Below are 13,886 nucleotides of genomic sequence, written 5' to 3' on the forward strand. Positions count from 1 at the left end.
TTTCTGCTGTCTCTTGCCACTTGCAACCAGAACTTCGGACCCAACTCATTCCATTCCTCCTAGTAATGACAGCAGCCACTCTTACAGGTGATCATGGATGATGGTCTGGTGCGACGGAGAAGCCAGGGCATTGTGGATTTGGGCGGCGTTTGGGTTGGAGATCTGGTGACGGCACTTGCAAAGTAAGACCAACTTTACTCGAAATTGATACGAGCAGCACTGACCCAGCACCCGGGTGGAGGCTGTCTTGCTATTTCATCCTTCGACCCCGACAAGATCGCCAATGCAGATGATGGATCAAGTGTGACACTAAGACGACGAGGCGACATGACCCCGGTTTGAAGACTTCTGCAGCGACTGACTCTCTCCTATGCACACATGGCGCTTTTCAGTTTCTCTTCTGGCTTGGACATTGAAAAGCCCAAGAGCCGTTGCCCACCACCTTTCACCCCTGCCTAGCGCCCTGCCTCGTGGTGGCCAAGCCCGTTGCCATGCTGCTGGGCTGGGTCCTATAGCCGGGGTATTTCACCCACTCAGACTCTTTCACCGCGGACCACGAATTGATCTGTTCGCACAGCTTTTTGGCTTCTGCTGAACTTGGGACGGCTTGCCGGATCTGAAAAACTTGGAGTGGGCCCTGGACTCCCGTCTTCGGGGCAGCCTGTGGGTCTGTGGATTGCTGAACCCAATTGACTACGGACGGTATCACTGCTACACCACCTTGAGCATTGTCCACTACCCATCCACCGACAAGCGAACATCGAGTCGGAACCTCTGGCCGTTCAATTGCCGTGGCTGGAGATCTGCGATCGAACATTCTCTGCGGTTTGGCGATCTATCTCTCACATCTCAGCCCTGTCCAGATACTGCACATTCCACCAATTTTAGGATATATTCTGCTGCTGTGCTTAAAAATCTCAATTCACGAGATGTGGTAATGAACCAGGCCCTTGAGATTAGCCAGGCCACAGACCAGTAATGCGATGCATCATCCTATTCTCAGTACCCACGAGCTCGATATAACCCCGGGAATAACTCAATGACCTGCTCCGGGTCTTTTTCTTTTTAGTTTAATATTGTTCGACTCGATGTAGTAACTTCCGAGAACTTGGCGAACACATGAACTGAACAGCTGGGCTGACCTGGATCATTGCATTATGTAGCCCAGTCGGCGGGCTCCCGTTTTCCTTGAGCTTCTTCCGTTCTTGACAATCTTGCCGACACTAGCGAGCCCTGGAAAGTTATTCTCAGGCTGATCGGAAATACCTGGAGGCAGAAATGTGTCCATGGACTATATCAGTTTGCCCTACAGCAATGGACTTGGCCAGTATTCTGAACTTGTGAAAGCGCTTCACTCCCGATGAAACTTCAGTCGGATTTCTAGTACCTTACCGTTTCAATTGGGAACATACATAACCAGCTTTAAGTCAACCCATGTCCCTCCTCACGTTTGGCCTGCTAAGCCTGGTTAGTTGGCGAGGCACCCTCAATAACCCAATGTCCACAAAAGAAAGTCTACGTGGCTGATCCATCGATTGGTGTGCCTAGCTAATAATCCGAAGACTTTCTGCTTCTTGCCCATGAGTGCATCTGGGCCAAACTGATAATGTGAGACGGTCGAAAAAACACACAAGAACAAGGGCATGAAGCAATGTTGATGTTAAATTTGTCCAGGATCGAGCACCACGACATTCTATACCATTGTATAGCCCTAACGTCCCTACCGAGCTTCCAGGACAAGCCCTGCCGGATCACCTCACTGTCAGTTTGTGTCCGTCGTGCTCTTGACAGCGCTGGATTTAAGACCGACTAGGGCCAAATGTCCATAATTCAGAGCATAGTTATTATCCGGAGCCCATCTCGCCATCCCCACTAGCTAGCTCCCATCCCATGTTCGTTTCAATTCTTTCGACTCGCAATTGGGTGACAAGCTCCCAACACATTGAATAGGGCCTGGCTATCCGTGCTCTGCGTACTCCGTACATGCATGACTATTTGAATTCGGAGTAAAGGTCCCATTGCCAATGTCGTGCTAAGCTGACACTTTCCGCACAGGATTTGCTTGCCCCAGACGCACGCACCCAGCAGTTGGACTCGAATTCCGCTGTCACGTTTCCCTGTGGCGCTAAAACCGCCAGGCCAGGTTCTTGAGGCGTTCATCGCTCTGTGTCAACAGTGTTAACAGCAAGCGAGCATGATACTTCCGTCACCAAAATCTGAGTATGTGTCTATGTGGCTGATACCCTGGCAAAGGAACTGCCAGGCAACATAAATCACAACACAATTTACGATCGTGCCACGGAGACAAGCCAGCCAGTACCTCCTTTACTCGCCTCTTCGCCATCACACACCCTTCTCAGCAGTCTCTAAATGTCTCCTATCCCTGTCTTCCATGTGCACAGTATGCCCGCCCACTCAAACACCACTCTCAATCCCGAATGCTCTCCAGCGCTGTCAAAGTCGCGATATTCCCGATCCCTCCAATCACAGCCCCTTCCAGAAACAAGTCCTCCTTTAATGCGCTGTTCTCCATTCATCTCCCTCTCTCCACTTTGTATTAGGTTGGTCTGGCGCATGTTGAGAGCAATGCCATGAGTCGTTCCCTGCCGTCCACACACTTCTCTCGTAAAGCAGTTCGTTTGTGGCTTTCCTCCAACAGTCTGTGACATTGTCAATACTCCTTCGGGTGTGGGATACCAGCTGTGTTGGCCTCCGGCTGCTGAACTGACACCGTACGGCTAGAAGCGAGACATGACACCCCCCACCCCTACCAACTTGATCTCCATGTAGTAATTTGTATTTGGTGCTCGTTTCCGGCCCCGTTCCCCCAATTCTAAGATGTCTTAGGCGTTTATTACAGATCACAAATCTTACACAAAGAGAGCAAGGACACCGAGGGCACTGAAGACAGAAATTCGAATCCACCGTGGAAGGCTTATTTTGAGACACGTGGATATCGAGATATTGTATGTGAGATGCATTTGGCAGGGTAACAATTTGTCCATTTATGACATACCACCCTGGTGTCATTGAGTTTTAGCAGTGGTAAAGTCGGCATACAGTACCTTGATTCAAACGCCCAGGCTAGGATTGTCCCCGACACCCTGCTTGCCAACCCCCAGCATCCCCTGCTTCTCTTTTTTACCTCCAATGCTCCAGCAGGTCTGCCAGTCACACAAGACCTGACCCTGAGGTGCCGATCAGCCTTTTGTCCCGAGCTGTCGCTCTGTCGTCTACTTATGCTCTGGACTTGGTCATTCTTCCAACTATCCCTTCTCTGACGGCAGCAACCTTGGCTACAGTCCTCCGACGCCCCTCCGGATGTTTGTCGCGCCAAACGTGCTACAATCACTCCCTGGATTCTCAAACCAGCTCGACATTTATTCACAGGCTTTTGGGGACCCGTATCACTAAGCGCCCTGATATTTCCTCCTTTGGGGTATCACGGTGCTGCACTTCGTTTCACACCCGCTGCCCTGGATCAAATCTGTTATATGAACTCTAGGCACCGTTGTCCACCATCTCACTCAGCCATTATCACTACAAAGAAGCATATTGTCCTTCCGTGATAGCCACGTTTTTACGATTGTGACGTGGATCTGCGGTGCTTTTTTGTCGTCAGAATCTTCCCCGAGACACCGCATTGATTGTCGTTGTAGACAACCGCACTTAACTTACCGTCTTCATCATTACTGCCAGCAGGGTGGCATCCGTAATCAGGAGCGTCTGGTTTCTGAGCTCCCGAAGTCTCATGCGCTGTCATATATTGTCCTTCTGTCCGGTAGTACTGAAACGCCACTCTCTCAGTCGGGCCAAAATATTGGAAAACTCGCGAGAGGATTTCGAGACTCCGAGACCACAACTTCTATCATCGAAGGGAGAAACCAGGAATGCTGTTTTGCTGTTTCCATGCTGTCTACAAGCCGCTCCCTAGACACATCCTCATCCCTTCTGAGCCCTCAACCTAGTCTACTGCTCCTAGACTGCGGTTCCGACCATACGCTGGCTTGGGACACCGAAAGTGCAAAGGCAGAGATATCTGCTCGCGCACCGGCGTATCCCTCTCCACCCATGTCAGGGTCTCCTCCTCTGCCGCCGAAAGACCCTCGAAATTTCTATGACCGAAGTGAAGGCTTTGGCGCGTATTCCACAAACAGCTCGCAAGATGTTTATACAACGAATTCGGGACAGCCACGACCAGTAGATCTACGGTTACAACTTCCGCCGCCGCGACGGCCACCACCACCACAATACCACCCTCGCATATCTGTACAATATCAGCCAGAATCAAATATGGAACCCCCGTATGGATATCAAGGACCGGAGGGACGGACGGTACAAGCGGCTTTGTATTCGTCACGCGAACCTCCTGACGTCAACAAGGGACAACATCTTCAACCGTATGGCTCCACGGCAGCTAGCACCAGTTCTACAAGTCAGCAGTCCGTAGAGAGCGGGCCCAATTCGATAGAAAATCAATCGATGAGCTCTCCTAAGTCTCAGCGCAAAACCAAAGGTCACGTTGCCTCAGCTTGTGTTCCCTGCAAAAGAGCACACCTCCGGTAAGCATGCCCTTGAGATCTTGCTTCCTTGATCACCATACAATATTTTAACACTGTACAGATGCGATGGTATGTGATCTATATTATTTGGTTTTCTTTCCAATCTCAACATTGTATCGTTTTCCTTCCCCCAAGAATTTTGCATGTCTTCGTTATCGGGCCCGTCCATGAGCTGTGACCAGAGACTTGACACTGTATTTCTAAAAACCACTAAGCCGGGGGATGGAGTCCCAGTGAGCTGTAACATGCTTTGCCTCTGCTAGAACACGAAGTGATGCTGTATACAAACATATCGCTCAGTTGCAACGCGCAATCTAGTGTCACTGTTTATAAGCAGAGTGTTCTCATACCTTGGGGTTGCCTGAAAATTATTTCACTGCTGACTTGATTAATAGCACAGCGGCCATGCTCTCGGTGTATGAGTAACGGAAAAGAAGATTCCTGTGTTGACGTACAGCACAAAAAACGTGGGAGGCCTCGACTACGAGATGACAGAGATGCTCGGTTTGATCCTTTGCGACCGCCTCACTCCCAGGATGTGTCTCCAAGACGCCCTTTGAGCATTTATCCCTCTACTGGTACTGGCCCTCCTTTATTTGACGATCCTTATCAGAGACATCCATCATTTCGGCAGCCAGAGATATCGGCCGGTAATAGCTTCTCGGCAAGGCCTGGCGAACGAGCATCGTCATCGGATTCGAATAGTTATAACACTTCTCTTTCAGCTACGCCGGGATCATCAGAGCCTGTTGCCTATTTGACTATGGCCCTCGAATTTGTTAAAGGCTCTGTATCGTTCTGGGACGCGGCTGGTTTGCCAAACATGGCTGGTCGCAACTTAGGGGATGTAGTCTTGCCCGCCGAGCTCGAAAAGGTGTCACAAATCCAAAGCCATTTCAATAGTGAGCAGAAGAGACGGGAGCCAAATTATTTGCCTCCAATCCTAGGCACCGGCTCTCAGAGTATCCAGGGACTTGGGTTTACTATTGAAGATTTCGGGCGGTTTCCGCTGAACTTTCATGATCATATGGCATTTGTGGGCGCAAATGGCTACGCCCGACCAATGGCAATTCGTGCGGGCCTGGCAAAAGAAGGCTCCTTTTACTTTATTGTATTGCTACTTAATATCCCACCAAGACAACCGCCGATACCCCCGACCGCCATACTACCCAGAGCGCAATCCAATCTACCGTACAAACGACCCAACCCAGAGATATTGTTTACACAACGTCCACCCTTTGATCCTATCCGGAATCGATCCAGCGAGAATTTCCACACAGCTAGTTTAGCTGCAGAACCATCTAATCCTCGAAGACCAGCGGGTCTTGTAGAGCAGGGTTCAAATCAAGCAGGACGACAATATGAAGGAGCAATGGAGAGGCAACCTTACACTGGACGGTCATATCCAACTACCCAACAAGAAGCCGCTGGGCAAAATTATACGAGCCTGCAACAAGGCTTTCGGCTTCCCCCTATACGATCTCGAACGGAACGACCAACGCTTCGTGAACCGGCGACCTGGAACCGTGGCGAACGGTCAAGCCGTGTTGACATAGGGGTCTTGATAGACAAACCGGGAGATCCCACAAGATTTCGAGACGAACGTTGCCCTTGAAATTTTTTGAAATTTTTTGAAAATCAGTGTTCGGTTTAAATGGATCCAAGTCCAAGAAAATCACAAGGTAGCAATTTGCCTCTCGAGTTCTGGCCGTAAAGGTTGCGGTTGTGAAAAGCTTTTCTTGATTTTGAATCAGCCAAGACCGCCAAAATTGATACGCATTCGGCTAGACGCGTTTACATCGACCATCAGACAAAGAATTATTCAACGAGCTGTGGAGAGTGAATGACAAGAGCTTTGATGAAGCGATGTTTAAAACGACTACCTACGAATTGATGTGACAATCACCCCGATTGAAACTGCAGCATGTACAGCAGGAGTTGGGCACGAACGAACTAGCCATAAGGTGCCACGGACGCCTATCACGGTCACAACATGTCTTGGATGTGGATGATACATTGTGGCCTGAGGGAGTAATTGGCCAGATGTCATTTATACCGATGATTTTAGACCATGCTTTTTGTTATTATGAAATTTTGAAAGCATGAACAACGATGACAAGAGAATTTAACAAATATTCAGCCGTGGGCTTGTTTTTCGAAGCTACCTCCCTTTTTGGATGGCTGCGATCTTTGAGCAGCCTCGTCTATGACAATGAGGCTCTCGGAGAAAGAAAGTGAAGAGATAGATTTCTACACTATTGGAAGACGTTTCAAGCAAGGAAATCAGAAGCTTCTTTAAAATTTCAAATTATTCATAAATGACATTATCAAAGGACAAACTTGGTGATATCCGTTCAGGTATTCCGTCTTGGCATATGACACATTCTCAGCTTTATGACGTCTGGTACACGTACATACCTAGCTTTTGCTTAGAGAGCGACGAAAGATGAAGCATGAGGAGCAGAGCGGAGAACTAACTGTCAAGCACGCAGGCAGGACAACTCCGGGCAACCAGGCAGGGACCTTGCACTGGAGACATGCTCGGTAAAGGAAGACAATGGAGAGCCATTGCCAGATTTGCCGAGTGTGTTGTGTTGGTTCGTTGGCCAACCTTCATGTTGGTGAGCAAGCTCTGCAACTTGGTCCAGACCAGGAGGAAGGAAGTATCAAATAGGAGTAGCAAACAAGCGCAAGCAGAAGCAGGTTAGAAGCACAAGCACGAGCACGAGCACAAGCACAAGCACAAACACAACATGAAAGCCGCAGCCCAACATCCTTGCCAAAAAAAAAAGTGACGGGTCGTAATCGGATGATTGAAAAGCTCGCATGGCTGAGCGGGCTAGTAGTCAGTGGCCATGCGAGGTCCGAGCCAAGGCAGACAAGTTGTTTGATTTTCTCCCTTCACCCCCGCAAGGGAAACACCCATGGGGACTAAAATTGAATGCATTCGATGATGCCCCAAGGGTTCCGACGTCACGCATTTGGACGTGGACGAGGAGATCTGCGCTAGCCAGGTTGCCAGGATGGAAAGCATCCAAGCATCCCACAGCCATCCACAGCCATCCCAAGGGTGTGGTACACTGGTCCAAGACAATTGGGGGATGGGGGATCCAGGTCGGCAGGGTCCAAAAACCCCGGCCCAATGGAATCTCAACAGTGGGGGCCAATTTTATCTTTTTTGGAGGCTTCAATGAGCAAATGAGCGACCTGGTGTTGTCATACGGAATCAGTAATGGCGTGATGTCTCGATGGTGGTTTGTGTGGCGTGCGGATAGTTTTGCGTGGCTGCTTCTCCAAGCCTGCAAGGGAAAGAAAGGGAGGGGAACGTGAATGTGCATCTGTGGCACGCGGCGACGGCGCCGGCAGATAAGATCAATCCCTTCTCAAAAGACAGCGACGGTTTGCAATGCCGCGGTCAGGACTCAGGGATATGTCCGTTGGGCCGCTGGCGACCGGACCAGCCGTTGGCACTTGGGACGGTTGCAGACTAGTACGCACGTATTCAACAGGCCGGAGACAAAGTGACATCCCGTCGTTAGTTACCCCCCGTTTCCACACGAGGACAATGCGTCAACCCCGAACTTCTGCATGATACCTTCACAAGAACGGACGAACCTGGGCGGCGACAGCTTGGCAGCGAAAAATGGGCTGCCCGCACTTGGTGTGCATCCCCTGTTAGTCCCGTACTACGCGGGATGCGCATGGGGCACAGTCACGTGCAGCCGCGGAAGCCTCGCGTCTCTGCGGGCCCCGCGAAGCTTGAATATTTATGAACCCCCACTCTCACCATCGCCCATTCACGCCACCCCCCCTTGTTCTTGTTCTGTCTCCTCTTGTCAGCATTGCCTCCTTGAAACAGTTGTCTATTTCTGGACGGGATTGCGGCTTTCCCCGAAGCCTTGTCAGTGTTTGGTCCGTGCTGCCGCATGGCCGGATATTGAGCGGTACGCAGCCACACGTTAGTTTTGGTGCGCTGGTGGCACTGGTTGCACACATCCCTTGAAGTTATCGTGACTACTCATCGGCTTGGTGTATATTAAGGACATGGAGGAAATGGATCTGGATGCTCCTGCGGGTACGAAACGCAAGGCAGATGACATTCCGGACGATCCTCGACCCGCTCGGCGAATTAAGGTGAATTGACATTTCGTTGTCCGGCCCCTTTCTGGGTGTTGCCCAAGGGGGGGAAGAAAAAAAATGACAAATGATAAACCATGCTAATCGTTCTGCCCCGACTGCAAATTAGGCGTTGGATCCAGACGTCGTGAATAAGATTGCAGCCGGCGAGATTATCGTCGCCCCTGTGCACGCTCTCAAAGAACTCATCGAGAATGCCGTGGATGCCGGCTCTACGGCGTTAGAAATCCTCGTTAAAGATGGCGGGCTGAAGCTTCTCCAGATCACAGATAACGGCTGTGGGATTGAGGTATATACATTATCTCTTACTGGCATCTAGTGCTTCATCGCCCTGGTTCGACCGACTTTGCTGATATGGATAATAGAAGGAGGATCTAGCCATCCTGTGTGAACGCCACACTACATCCAAAATCACAGCATTCGAGGACTTGTCATCCATAGCTACTTATGGCTTCCGTGGAGAGGCCCTGGCTAGTATAAGCCATATTGCCCATCTGTCAGTGTCCACCAAGACAAAAGATTCACCATTGGCATGGCGCGCACATTATTTAGATGGCAAGATGGTTGCTCCCAAACCCGGCCAGCCCGCGGAGCCTAAGGGAGTCGCAGGTCGACCAGGGACTCAAATCACAGTGGAAGACTTGTTCTTCAGCATCCCAACTCGAAGAAGAGCCTTCCGATCCTATTCTGATGAATTCAATAAAATCATCGACATGGTTGGCCGCTATTCCATCCACTGTCAAGGCGTCGGTTTTACTTGCAAAAAGGCTGGTGAAGCTTCCAACTCTTTGTCAATCCAAAGCCAAGCTACTACGCTGGATAGAGTGCGTCAGATCTATGGAGGCAGCGTCGCCAATGAGTTGGTAGATTTTTCAGCGTCCGATGCACGCTGGGGCTTCAAAGCTCACGTCCTGGCGACCAACGCAAATTATCATATCAAAAAGACGACTTTTCTCCTCTTCATCAACAACCGCAGCGTCGAGTCTGCAAATGTCAAAAAGGCAATCGAACAGACCTATTTGAATTTTCTGCCAAAAGGCGGCCACCCTTTTATCTATCTGAGTTTGGAAATCGACCCTGCACGAGTCGATGTCAATGTTCACCCAACAAAACGGGAGGTTCATTTCCTGAATGAAGATGAAATCCTTCATGCAGTTTGCACCGAGCTGGAGTCACGTTTAGCAAATGTCGATACTAGCCGAACTTTTAAAACGCAAACCTTGCTTCCCGGAGCAAAACACGTAGCTGAATCCATAGACGAGAATCAGCCATCTCCGAGAATCATGGTGACGGGTAAGAGAAGGCGTAATTCAAATGATTTGGTCCGAACTGATACGTATGCACGCAAAATTACCACCATGTTCTCCCACGCTGATAGTGGTGAGGCATCCAAGGAAAAGTCTACAGAGGAAGAGCCACTGGCGGTACCTGAAAATATCGAATACGAAACAAATGACCGAGAGATGACTATATGCCGGTTAAAAAGTATAAAAGAACTGCGCAGCGAAGTACGAGACAACATACATCACGATTTAACTGAAATCTTCGCATCACATACATTTGTTGGTATTGTAGACGATAGTCGAAGACTGGCGGCTATTCAGAGCGGTGTCAGGCTATACCTGGTAGACTACGGCCACACATGTTTTGAATATTTTTACCAAGTGGGACTTACAGATTTTGGGAATTTTGGCGTTATTCGATTTAGTCCCGCCTTGAAACTTAGAGACCTCCTTCAAATGGCAGCCGAGACCGAAAAGAAAGTACTAGGGGCAGCTGACCATGATTTCCCCGTGGAGAAGATTGTTGATAAAGTTGCCAATCAACTCATTGAGCGTAGGGAAATGCTACACGAGTACTTTTCTCTTGAAGTATCGCCGACAGGCGAGTTGGTTTCCATTCCATTGATGGTGAAGGGTTACACGCCCCCATTGTCAAAGCTCCCTCGGTTCCTGCTACGACTCGGCCCCAACGTCAACTGGAACGATGAAAAGGAGTGTTTCGACTCTTTCACGCGAGAGCTGGCCACATTTTACGTGCCCGAGCAGTTACCCACCCCGCCAGCTCCAGGTGAGGGTGAAGATGAGGAGGAAATTCCCGAGGAGATGAAGACGAGAAGGCAGCATGTCAGATGGGCAGTAGAGCATATATTCTTTCCGGCGTTCAAAACAAAGCTGGTGGCGACAAAGGCGCTCATGGACGGGGGCATTCTGGAAGTTGCGAGTTTGAAAGGGTTATACAAGGTGTTTGAGCGGTGCTGAGGAGTTTAAGGCGTCGAGATCGGCAGAGCTACAAAGTATAGTGCTTTTTTCCCCCTGTTTGGTGAAAAACACGGTAATGTAATACATCGCTGGACAGGATTCCTTGTTCATAATGCGGAACTGCGAATGCTTCCAGTGAGTCAACTTTTAGTCTTTAGTCTACTATCCTAATGCATATGATTCATGCTAAGCCCCTCTTAGCGAACAAATTATTGCTAGATTGCGGCATGGCTCATTCATAATTCATTCGCCTCCACCTCCTTCTCTCTCTCAAGAGCCGTTCACGTCATCGGGCTTGTTCTTCTTCTTGTACGCCAAGAATCTTCCCAAGTTCATCACCGCCTCGTCCGCGCGGGCCCTCAGCTCAGGCTGCGTCTTTTTGTCGACACTCTTCACCATTGCTCGGGCCTTGGGCATCACGGCCTCAAGCTGATTTAGGAAATTATCCTTCCAGAAAACCTCCTCGTCGTATGCGAATTCCTCGCTGCCGTAAATATCAAAAACCTGGTTCAGTGCCTCAACAGCATCGGCGGCGGGTGTATCAGGCAGTCCAGCGAGGAGGGTGATAAGGAACGTGCCGATTTCGCGGTTCAGTGGCGCTGGGGCAGGATCGATGGCGAGCTGGCCGAGCACTCCCACGCATTTGACGCCAAGTCGCTGGAAAGGATCTTCGGAATCCTGAGGTTCCATGGATTTGGTGGCCTGGTAGAGGGAGATGAATTTGCGGTGCTCGTCGCCCTTGAGGGGTGTGTTGCCGCCGAGGCTGCGGGATACAGCCCATGCGAGGCCGGTCACTTGCGTGGCGAGATTGACGTCGGCGGTGTCGCTGGAGAGAATGGGGGTAATGACTTGTTCCCACAGGGTGCAGCCGACGGGGGCCCAGGCTTTTTGGATGCCGGCGTTTTGGTCTACAGAGAAGTCGACGAGTGAGACAGACCAGGTCAATGTTGTTGAGGGCGGAGAGGGCGTGACCATGGAGTTGCAGAGAGTCATTGTTGGTTGGTTGGAAGGAGGAGATGCGGATGAGTTCAGGGAGGGCAGTTTGGAGAAGGGCTTTTAGGACGGGCATGTCGTCGATGTCGACTTTGTCGTCGTCGCCATCTACGCCAGTTACCATTTCCATATCTGCTTCCATTGCATCCTGGTCCATTTCGTCGTCGTCGTCTTCTTCATCCTCGGCGCCAGAGCCGCCTGCATCGGCATCATCCATATCCTCATCGTCTTTGGGTTCCTCGGCTTTAGGCTTTGCGGGGACTGGCGCGTCCACGTTGGCAGAGTTCAGAGTAGTGCCAATGGAGGCCAATGTTTCGAGAGCCAGCCGCTGCAGCTCCAGTGGGTTTGACCAGCCCTGACTGCCATTGGCAGCATGTTGATCTGGCTGAATAGTCGCAATAGTCTTGGTAAGTGTGGGAATCAGTACAGAATCGTCTGCGCCGGTAACATTGGGCGCATCCTTGAGTCCCTCAAGTGCAGAGAAAACATTGTGAAGGATGGCACAAGCTAGGACGCCGTCGCCGGTGACCTGGTTCTTGAGAGATGACATGACCTGATAACACCTAGAGTGGGCGACAATCTTCTTGGCCAGATTTCCATTTTCTTCGGTAAGAATCATAAGACAAGCCAAGGCGTCGCCTCGAAGGCTTGAAACACTGTCGGATTCGTCATCGTTAGTGTTGGAGTGGGCAACAAGGACGAAGAGGAAGTCAACAATGGTGACGTTGGAGGATATGGCTTCAAGAATATCGTCAGCAGCCTCGGCCAATGCAGTAAGCAAGGCAATCAGAGACGCGGAAATGCTGATGACAAAGGACTTTTCTGGCTGGGAAAGCTTCGAGGAGCCAGCACCGGTGGACAGTAACTTTTCCGAAACATTCTTAGCAGCGTGTCCGATAGCTGTCAGAATATCACAGCGGAACAGGTGCACGCAAAAATCAGCCTCCTCCTCCTGAGCCAAGCCCTGTAAGATGCCCCATCCAGCAGCTCTACTTTCGAGAGCCGCATCTGTCAGGGTCTGTGTGAGGATGATGTGGACGATTTGTTCCCGGAGCATGAGCTTGCGGCACTTGGTATCCTCGATGATGTTGGCGACGGCGGCGGCGGCGGCAGAGCGAGACTTGGGGTCGGGATTCTGAAGGTCGTTGATGATAGGGATGATCTTGGCTTCTCGAAGAGCAGCGAGCTCAGGGTCTGAGGGTGCCTTGACGGGTTTGGCGAGGGGATCTCGACGCTGAGAGGCACCAGCTCGGTTGCGACGCGATTTACCCATGGTGTGCGGGATGGCGGTGTCTAATTTGGTGAAAAAAAGTTTTTTTTTTTTTTTTTTTTTTGGGTCCCCAGTCGTCGTACTCTGTAGCTATGTGAAGGGAGATAACGAAATATAGACGGAAGAGAGGCGGTGCTGGTGCCAATTGGCAGCGTGAAGGCTCGACGCGGGAGCTTAGAGCTTACAGACGCAACTTTTTTTTTTGTGTCTTGGTGTTGTTGCCCATCGTCACCGACGACCCCACAGCGGATGCCCCGCTGGGTACAGAGTTAGATGTGGCGTCAACGGCGACGACATCGGGACTTCTGCGGAATACTTCCTTCGTAAGTTCAACATGGTCTGGCCAAAAATCAGCTGCCTAAGTGGTCAACTTTGGCATCTGATGCAAAGTGCCCGCCCAGGGCCCTGAAATGTCCCGTCATGTCTTGGCCGCGTTCCGATATTCAAGTCATGTTTACGCCGCAGTCTCACCACATGGGCCCAGGGTTTGAGACACCAAGACCAGCATTTTCATCCGTAACGCTGGCGTGGTTCCAACCTGTTCATCGTCTCACTGTCCCCCATCGGATACCAACCCAAGAACCAGGTATCTGGGCGCTTGCCCAGTTACATGATCCCTCCACTTCTGTACGGAGCACTAGTACACACCAACACCATGCAACG

At 50.6% G+C, this 13,886-nt stretch overlaps 4 protein-coding genes across 4 annotated transcripts; 3 read left to right on the forward strand and 1 right to left on the reverse strand.

The window, feature by feature from the left end:
* Positions 1-3,909: 3,909 nt before the first annotated feature.
* On the forward strand, positions 3,910-4,639 carry J3458_001962 (uncharacterized protein; the record flags this gene model as incomplete). The annotated part of the gene is made up of 2 exons (XM_007808804.2): positions 3,910-4,562; positions 4,624-4,639. 2 exons carry the CDS (start codon positions 3,910-3,912, stop codon positions 4,637-4,639), a joined length of 669 nt encoding a protein of 222 aa, XP_007806995.2.
* Positions 4,640-5,325: 686 nt separating this feature from the next.
* J3458_001963 (uncharacterized protein) lies at positions 5,326-6,177 on the forward strand (the record flags this gene model as incomplete). Its single annotated transcript, XM_066117020.1, has 1 exon — positions 5,326-6,177. One exon carries the CDS (start codon positions 5,326-5,328, stop codon positions 6,175-6,177), a length of 852 nt encoding a protein of 283 aa, XP_065978908.1.
* Positions 6,178-8,354: 2,177 nt separating this feature from the next.
* On the forward strand, positions 8,355-13,435 carry mlh1_1 (DNA mismatch repair protein). Its single transcript, XM_066117021.1, has 4 exons — positions 8,355-8,696; positions 8,809-8,988; positions 9,065-11,095; positions 11,162-13,435. Exons 1-3 carry the CDS (start codon positions 8,607-8,609, stop codon positions 10,958-10,960), a joined length of 2,166 nt encoding a protein of 721 aa, XP_065978909.1. The 5' UTR covers positions 8,355-8,606; the 3' UTR covers positions 10,961-11,095; positions 11,162-13,435.
* Positions 11,502-13,435, reverse strand: J3458_001965 (uncharacterized protein; the record flags this gene model as incomplete). Its single annotated transcript, XM_007808806.2, has 1 exon — positions 11,502-13,435. The coding sequence occupies exon 1, from the start codon at positions 13,224-13,226 to the stop codon at positions 11,502-11,504; it is 1,725 nt and encodes a 574-aa protein (XP_007806997.2). The 5' UTR covers positions 13,227-13,435.
* Positions 13,436-13,886: the final 451 nt, after the last annotated feature.

The sequence above is a fragment of the Metarhizium acridum genome (genome assembly GCF_019434415.1).
Source record: "Metarhizium acridum strain ARSEF 324 chromosome Unknown scaffold_1, whole genome shotgun sequence".
Taxonomy (NCBI): Eukaryota; Fungi; Ascomycota; class Sordariomycetes; order Hypocreales; family Clavicipitaceae; genus Metarhizium; species Metarhizium acridum.